At 42.1% G+C, this 9,158-nt stretch overlaps 2 protein-coding genes across 2 annotated transcripts in view; one reads left to right on the plus strand and one right to left on the minus strand.

Moving 5' to 3' along the window:
* cog5 (component of oligomeric golgi complex 5) overlaps positions 1 to 2,904 on the plus strand; it is an 89,867-nt gene extending 86,963 nt beyond the window's left edge. The window contains exons 21-22 of the mRNA XM_078281613.1: positions 1,663 to 1,742; positions 2,186 to 2,904. Coding sequence (XP_078137739.1) covers positions 1,663 to 1,742; positions 2,186 to 2,324 — 219 coding nt within the window. The 3' untranslated portion in view covers positions 2,325 to 2,904. The remainder of the gene's footprint in view (positions 1 to 1,662; positions 1,743 to 2,185) is intronic.
* ndufa5 (NADH:ubiquinone oxidoreductase subunit A5) lies at positions 2,898 to 9,015 on the minus strand. Its single transcript, XM_078281615.1, has 5 exons — positions 8,949 to 9,015; positions 5,690 to 5,734; positions 5,396 to 5,512; positions 3,708 to 3,773; positions 2,898 to 3,081 (listed from the first exon to the last, which is right to left on the minus strand). The coding sequence occupies exons 1-5, from the start codon at positions 8,976 to 8,978 to the stop codon at positions 2,980 to 2,982; spliced, it is 360 nt and encodes a 119-aa protein (XP_078137741.1). The 5' UTR covers positions 8,979 to 9,015; the 3' UTR covers positions 2,898 to 2,979.
* Between the last annotated feature and the right edge of the window lie 143 nt (positions 9,016 to 9,158).

Here is a 9,158-nt window from a genome sequence, read left to right on the forward strand (position 1 = left end):
GGGTAATTGAATCTGTAATTGAAAGGGGCATGTTCAAAATAATAGCAGTGTTGTGTTCAGTTAGTGAGGTGATTGATTCTGTGAAGAAACAGGTGTCAGTTATGGCCCATATTTAAGGAAGGAAGGAAGCAAATGTTGTGCATGCTGGTTATAGTGCATTTCACACTGAAATACTCAGCAAAATGGGTCGTTCCAGACATTGCTCTGAGGAACAGCGGACTTTGATTAAAAAGTTGATTGGAGAGGGGAAAACATATAAAGAAGTGCAGAAAATGATAGGCTGCTCAGCCCAAAATGATTTCAGATCCCTTGAACTGGCATCCAAAGCCTGAACGACGTGGGGAAAAAAGTCAACTACCATTCGAATGGATCGAAGAATAGACAAAATGGCAAAGGCTCAACCAATGATCAGCTCCAGGAAAATCAAAGAAGACTTACAGTTACCTGAGAGTACTGCTAGGATCAGAGGAAGGCTATGTGAAGCTAAGCTATCAGCTAGAAGCCCCCGCAAAGTCCCATAGCTGAAAAAAAGATGTACTGAATAGGTTGAAATTTGCCAAAGGACACATTGACTGGCCAAAGGAGAAATGTGGCAACATTCAGTGGACTGATGAGAGCAGAATGGTTCTTTTTGGGTCTAGGGGCCGCAGACAGTTTGTCCGACGACCCCCATGCACTGAATTCAAGCCCCAGTACTGTGAAGACAGTGAAGCATGGTGGTGCAAACATCACGTTATGGGATGTTTCTCATACTGTGGTGTTGGGCCTGTTTATCACATACCAGGGATCATGGATCAGTTTCAATACATCAGAATACTTGAAGAGGTCATGTTGCCTCATGCTGAATAGAAAATGGGTCTTTGAACAAGACAATGACCCAAAACACACCAGTAAGCGAGCAAAGTCTTGGTTCCAGATGAACAAGATTGATGTTATGGAGTGGCCAGCCCAATCCCCAGACCTCAATCCCATAGAAAACTTGTGGGGTGACATCAAAAATGCTGTTTCTGAGGCTAACCCAGTACTGCAGAGGGATTGTGGGATGTAGTTCAATGGTCCTGGGCTGGAATACCTGTTCACAGGTGACTCCATGCAACACAGATGTGGAGCAGTTCTCAGAAATAATGGTTATGCAACTAAATATTAGTGCAGTGATTCAAAGTAAAGCAAACCCTCGAGACATTTTTCAGTTCATGCAGTAAATGTTTGAGTTTGTAAAGAAAAATGCAAATACTGCTATTTCTTTGAACAGCCTAATATTCCTTTTTCTTCACTTCCTGTAAAGATAGAACACAAACTTGATCAATTCTGGTCATGTTTTGATTTGGAGTTGAATGTGCAGTGTTCCCAATACATTGATATTATGGAATTAAAAGCTATTCTAAGGATTTGAGCATTATTCACTTTTTTAAACACACTGCTATAATTCTGAACACAACTGTATGTATGCATGCATGCACACACGCACGCACGCACGCACTCAAGCAGATACACAGAGACACACACACACAAAACACAAAGACGTACCTTAAAACCAAGTCTTAACCTCCCAACAGTCTTTTAAAGTAGTGAGGACTGGACAACGCAGACATGTCGTCACCAGGATGGTGCTCTGCTCTGTGTATCACTGTCCCACCTAACGGAGCGTTGTCCCCCCCACAGAGAGCCGAGTGGTCCATCGCCCGTTACTCCCAGTGGCTGGATGATCATCCCTCTGAGAGAGACAGGCTCACTCTCATCAGGTAACCTGTTTTTTCATTTGCTATGGAAGCATAGGTCAGCATGCTGGCACTTCACAGGCAACACGCTCTGTCTACCTGACCTGCATGGGATCATAACGAGCATGCCATCCCTTCAACAACCTCTCAGATCTTAAGAGGAACAAACCAGAATGAGAGGGCTTTTAAATCTGGCCCACTGTTTACAGTGCATCACATACTTGGATTTGATTATTAATTCCTTATATTACCATATATGCCTCTGAAAGTTCTAAACTGAGTGTTCACTCTATGGTCAACCTGCGCACTTCTGCACATGCAGCACACTGCCATAAGCAACAGGAAATGTTCCACTCAGAAACATGGCGGGGCATGCTGTGCATTGAAAACACATCTGCTTAAGTTATTACGAGATGAAAACTGTTCCTAATCATCAGGTGCAACTGTTTCTCTGTTCTCCCTTTAAGGGGCGCTCTGGAGGCCTATGTGCAGTCGGTGAGGTCTCGGCAGGGGAAGGAGTTTGCTCCCATCTATCCCATCATGCTCCAGCTGTTACAGAGAGCCACCAGCGGCTCACAGGAGGTCCGAGGCCAAGGAGCTGTCTGACAGAACAGCAAGTAGCATGTTAGACGCTATGTGAAGGCAGAGGATGTTGGAATCAGGTTCAGCTCCATAGTTCATCATGCCTCCTTTATTATTTATGACTATAACAGCTATAGTCCAGCTAAAAAGTGATTCTTCTTACTTTTACAATTCTGACTAAATCAAGGGACTTTGTTCTGGAGGATACATGGAGATTTGATACGGAAGTTGTTTTTGTTTTCAAGGACAGCCATTTATCGAGTGACCAAAGCTGAATATCATAAAACGTGTTCATTATAATAGAACTACCAAACTATAGTTTAAGAATTATTGAAATTTTACAGCTCTAAAAACATCTGTAAAAATGACCAAGCTGGTATGATCTCTGTGAGCTGGGACTCCATCAAAGACTGTTTGCTGTTCGTCTAAAGGCTTTGTGAACCTCACAGGGATAAATATGGGTATCTTTTCCAAGAACTGTAAAAACCATTTCTAGTGTCCAGTGATTTGAACTCAGCTTTCTCCAGATGTAATTGACTCATGTGTATATACACAAGTTATGTTTAGTTCATCAATGACTCTTGAGAATAAATGGGGAAATGTTTGCAGGACTTTTATTTGTACAGTAGGGATCTCACACACAGAAAGTATGACACGAGCAGTATATACAGGTGTTGGTTCAGACGGGCCATTTCCATTGGTTGGGAGGAGGCTCGTCTATTAGGGGTTCCCATGGTTTCCACTCACTCATCTTCCTGGACAGAGCCAGCTCACACTCCGCCTGCACACAGAACACTCAATTACACTTTGATAACCTCAGATTAAGTTATCTCATGAATAACTGCGTACCATAAACTACAGCTAGGTTTACCTTCCCAGTATTTTAGCATTTATTATGAGAGGAAAATGACGTTTAGATGGAATCAGCAGCCATGTCTTCAATCACAACTACAGCTGGGAGTAGACCTCAACATTAGTAAAACCATCCAAGACTAAACAACATGGCAATCAAAAAACATCACATGCTGACACAAATCAACCAGGACTATAAGCTCTCCTTTAGAGCTGGAGGTGAGTGATGGGAATGACGGAGAGACTTTAGTTATATCCATCTCCATACTGTACAGTACATAGAGGAATGGACTAGTGTTTCCCCCGGTGCAAAACAAAAGAATGAAAGGTGAAAACAAGATACAAAAACAGATATGGAACAAAAAAATACAAAGTGTAAATAAATGCAAAGTAGTGCAATAACCAACCCTTACTGTATGATTATATCTTTTGAATGTTGACATTAACTGACCCAGACTGAGCATTACTTGGTGTTTGCCAAATTTACAACTAGAATTGGCCCAACAGTTGTAAAGTGTGTTAATGGCCACATCTGTGACGACAGTCAGTGACTACCTGGAAAATAACTTCTTCAATCTGGCCACAGTTGATCTTCTTCTCCAGCTTCTCAACATCAGGCTCCTGTGGCGAGAGAGAGACAGACAGACAGACAGACATCCTTTCATCATATGAACACACCAGCACCTCAAACACACACACCATTTATCCAGCACGATGGTAGATCACCATGGTAACCTATCCTGTAGATTTACTTCAGGGGATCAGATCAAAAGCGGCCAACAGCCCTACTGCTGACCAATCAGATCACTGGAATCAGTCATCATTCCTACACAATCCTGACCGGATCATATGTGCTGAATTTACAACTGCTAACAGTGAGACATGAATCAGCAGAATCACTTTGCTCATTAGAAAATAAACACACTCACTGGTGACTGGCTCCTCCCAGTATATTATACAGTATATGAACCTTTCTAAGTCTATCACATATTCTTTAGAGTTTGTTCATCATGAGACAAACGAGCAACACTGAACATGTTGAGCATGTCTAATTTATTTTAAAAGACATACAATAATCGCTACACTTTTTACAGCCTTGGCCTAACTTCATATCTGGTTATTTCTATAGCTTCTTATGTGATGATTTTCTGTATCTTATGCCACCACTATAACCTAAGTTCCCTGCAGGTATCACCGTTTCATGGTCCTGATGATGTCACTTGTAAGGAACATGATCACTGCTGCTAGAGTGAAACCAGAGGTCACTGACTGACAGATGAGAACTGATAGCACAGACACCAGGCTCAGTGAAGCCAGGGAGTCTAAGGAGAGGTTTCACAGAGTCAAATTTAGACTTTTTTAGCACCATGATATTATGAAATTTTAGACAGCGTCTGAAATAATTCCCAGATTTCCTCATGTGCATTATGGGACTGGTGTCTAATGACTGTGTGGAGGACCCAGAGCACCTCTGCTCTTTGTGTTGGCTCTGATCCTGAAGTGGCTTCCAGGAGCTGCTGTGTGGAGGTAGTGCTGCTCTGCACAACTGGCTGATTGCTGTCATTAGCTGGAGACCCTTCACAGCAGTAAGATGTTTCTCACTTTTTGCGTGAGACCCTAGTGCCCGTTAACATACTGTTGAATTGCTTTCTTGCATAAGAAGCAGTAGGCTTCAAATACCTTGTTAGCAACTGGCCTCAACTGAGCCCTAAATTTAGCTTTTAAAAAAGCCAATTATCGTTAAACTTGCACTTCCCCAAAGCTGAAGAATAAAATCAGTTTTATGTCTGTGGTACAATCCCAAAGAGACTCGCGCCAATAACACGAAAGCTGATTGGCTGTAATATAAGTCACATGTTGTCTCATCTGTAGTCGTAATACAGCGAATTATATTTGGACTAGCGGAGAGAAAAAAACCCACAATACCACAGAAAAAGAAAAAAAGATTCTTCAGTGCTGTGGGAGCGTTTCATTGAGCATTAGAGGTTACTGTTTAGAGGTACTTAGAGAAGAACATGGACGTAGGGAAATTAAGACCGGTTTAAAATTATTTAAAGGACAATTCCGGCGCAAAACGAACCTATTAACAGATGTGTCCCCACTCTGTCTCTCTCTGGGACATGTTTTAAGACCTAGAACACAATACTTCAGCTAATTTAAGACTTTAAGGCCTCAAATTTTGAAATTTTAGACTTTAAGAGCCCGTGGAAACCCTGGACTAAGCTAACCGGGCTCAGTCGTACCATTTTGACGTGGTGGAACCTCTCGCTGACCAGCTGCTCTGTGTACTTCCTGTAGGCGGCGTCTTGTGGCATGGTCTGCAGTGACGCCAGGATCTTGGAGTACAGAATCCTCAGACGCTGAGAGAAGACCAGAGCACATTAGTCGGTGGGAGGAACTGAATCCTCTAGTGTTTAACAGTGACGGCTGGAGTATGCTGACGAGCCGCGATGAACTTTATTTTTTTGGCGTCATGTGATCATGGTGTGTGCACAGCACCGGACGCCTGTGTGCTGCGTTCACTGTCAGCTGCTCACCTCGTGGGGATTGTGGGACACTGCCAGGCCGACCAGGCCGGTCGTCTGAAAGAGAACAGCAGGAGAGAAACTCGTCATGTCCGAGTCAACATTGTTGATTTGCTTAAAAAAACCTTATTTATGGATATGGCTCCTAGGACTGGGTATCGTTCAAAACCCACACCAATACAGTGACTTCGATACTGGTTCCTAGACCATTATTAGATCTTGGTAGAAGCATGCAGCATGCTGATTGGCTCACTGACGCTGATGATATTTACTACTTAGGTATTGAAAGACGAGGCATTTTTCGATACTTTAGAGGCAATTCAGTCGGTGCCTAAAAAGTATTGAATTTGTTAAAGGAACACGCCGACTTATTGGGACTTTGTCTTATTCCCCGTATCCCCCAGTTAGATAAGTCCAGACATATGTCATAGCACAGATCCTGGAGGTAACCGGCTCCATCTAGCCTAGCTTAGCACAGATCCTGGAGGTAACCGGCTCCATCTAGCCTAGCTTAGCACAGATCCTGGAGGTAACCGGCTTCATCTAGCCTACTGCTCCCAATAAGTGACAAAACAACGCCAACATGTTCCTATTTACATGTTGTGATTTGTAGAGTCACAGCGTGTACAAATAACAAGGTCACATGACACACAGCCATCTTCTAACCGTATATAAACTGGGAACTATATTCTCAGAAGGTGAAGCTCTGCTACTTCTGCTACTTGGGCGGAGTGTTAGTGCAACACCTGAAAAGCACAGTTGTTACTCTCTGCTCCTCACCTCGGGGCTTCTCAGGTGCTGCGAGCAAATCACTCCGCCCAAGTAGCAGAGCTTCACCTTCTGAGAATATAGTTCCCAGTATGTATACGGTTAGAAGATGGCTGTGTGTCATGTGACCTTGTTATTTGTACACGCTGTGACTAATCACAACATGTAAATAGGAACATGTTGGTGTTGTTTTGTCACTTATTGGGAGCAGTAGGCTAGATGGAGCCGGTTACCTCCAGGATCTGTGCTAAGCTAGGCTAGAATAGAGCCAGTTACCTCCAGGATCTGGGCTAAGCTAGGCTAGATAGAGCCGGTTACCTCCAGGATCTGTGCTAAGCTAGGCTAGCGGTGGGTGTGTCAGACAGAGTTACAACACGCACAGAGATGAGAAGGGTATGTCTGGACTTATCTAACTCAGGGGGATACGGGGAATAAGACAAAGTCCCAATAAGTCGGCGTGTTCCTTTAAGTTATTACAGTCTAGTCTCCAAATATAAAACAAGACACAAACATCGGAACAATACTTCAGCATTGCCTATAATTACACAACGGTATGCCTGATCATGATTTAAACACTGTGTTATAAGAAGAAAATTGAGATATTTGTGTTATATATTCAGATATCAATTATCAGATGCAGAGACACAATAGCAACATTATAACATGACCATCATGCCTCTCCTGGCTAGGTCACACACACTGCACTAGGGCTGTTGGAACGAATTCCGAAATTCGAATATTAAAAAAAATCAATACTATTCGAATATTGCTTTTTTTATGAATTTTTTAAAATGTTTTATATGCAATCTTGCCTTTCTCGTCGCCTTGGCCTACACGCATGTGAAAATTAAATGCTTTTGTTTAGTCTGATGAACAATAAAGTTTTTGAATCGTATCACAATCGTACACGTTCCCTTAATACGCGGTATCATCATCATAATACTATCAGAAATGGCGGAGAGCGACCTGAGACACCTGACAACGTTACACCGACAAGCTAGGCGATCCGTCCGAGGAATTGCCGCTAAAAACGGGCAAGAATGACCTTTTTTCTGCCCGTCTCCTCATCACGGGGCTTACCAGCTGTCCGCCAGGCGATAACCGACAAACTGACACGGTTCAAATGTGAAGATATGAGACGGATCAACATCACGCAGGGGTCTGGATTTAAATATTTTATTTACAAGCTTGAGCCAAGGTACATTAAAGTTGACAAATTAAAGTCATTCATTTTGACCAATTCGCTGTTTTATTGTTAATAAGAAAGCGCTCACCTGTTTTCAAAAGTTAGTTTTGTAATGTTAGTAGTCCATCTAGTGGACAGAACGTGTAACAACAACCACATGCTGATGGTGGCATTGGCCATCCATAAGCCTGTGTAATATCGTAAATATTAATAACAGGATGAATTTGAGCATTTAATATTCGAATATTAAATAAAATAACAAATGGAATTCGAATAGTATTATAGAGGAAGATTGACAGCCCTACTCTGCACACAACTCTACTTCCCACAATGCAAATGGTACTAGGGCCCTCTGTTGGTCCTGCACTGCAATAACATAGCTACAACAGCAGCTTCATAACAATTCGATGATTCAGTTATGTGTATGTATACGTTATGGCGGTTTAATCTGTATAACAGCAGCTGTAGGCGTAAATAAACTGCACGTTCCTGCGTCCTCACTTTTTGGCACGACACCCGTCTGTATCGTTATGCAATGGATGTATTAAGAGAACGTTAGGCTGCAAAATAATACACGAGACACAAATTGGGGCTGGAGTTAGGCTAGCTAACCAGGACACGTACCAACTGCACATTTCCCCTACTTTGCCCATGATTAACAGTTAATGGCAAATTAGTTTGCCAGGTAACGTTACCTTCGAAGAAAACTTAAAAATGTACTGACCCTAATGTTACCGTTAAAGCGTTAAGGTTAACGGTAACATTAGCTACCCTATACTTCTTGAAAGTGGTTTAAATGGTTTTACTCTCGAGTATTCTTGATATAAACTTAATTTAGGTCAAACATTTTCTCAGTCATTTCAAACACTTAACGTCAGGTTAATTACCTCGAAGTTATGTGGAATACAGCAGAGTATAATGTTAGCTAGCATGTATGTTAACTGTCAGCTAGCTTAGCTAACCTTACGCCTTCCACCATCCAGGTAACGTTAATGTATGACGTTATAGTATTATACTACTAAGTACATGTTATCGTAGCTAACCTTTAGTTATAGTATTGCTTACTGCAACGAGCCGCGTTCTTGAAGTCAGGCAGCCTTTACTAAACACACGGCTAACCTAACTTTAGCTAGCTAGCTGACTGACACACCGCAGCGTCTCGTTTTAACTCGTTTAAACTGTGCCCATGTAACGTTAAGTCAACCACACCGTACACCGTTAGATCATGTAGTGAAAACAATATTGACTTAGTTTGTACAGCATTCTTTACAGCACTTCTTTCTATCACTAAAACTAAAACATGACCTCTACCCGTACCTTTTTCAGCAGTCCAGCCATTCTTCTCATAGACAGTATATAAGAACGATTTCCGGCCACTAAATATGACGTCAACTGTTATGTGATGTAAATACACAACATACATGATACAGCTAATGGTCTTCTTATATACTGTCTATGCTAATGGTCCAGTGTAATATAACGTTACACCATTTACGTGTGTACTTAACGTTTAGCCATGGCGTGATG

Source organism: Sander vitreus, chromosome 23, assembly GCF_031162955.1.
Source record: "Sander vitreus isolate 19-12246 chromosome 23, sanVit1, whole genome shotgun sequence".
In the NCBI taxonomy this organism is placed as follows: Eukaryota; Metazoa; Chordata; class Actinopteri; order Perciformes; family Percidae; genus Sander; species Sander vitreus.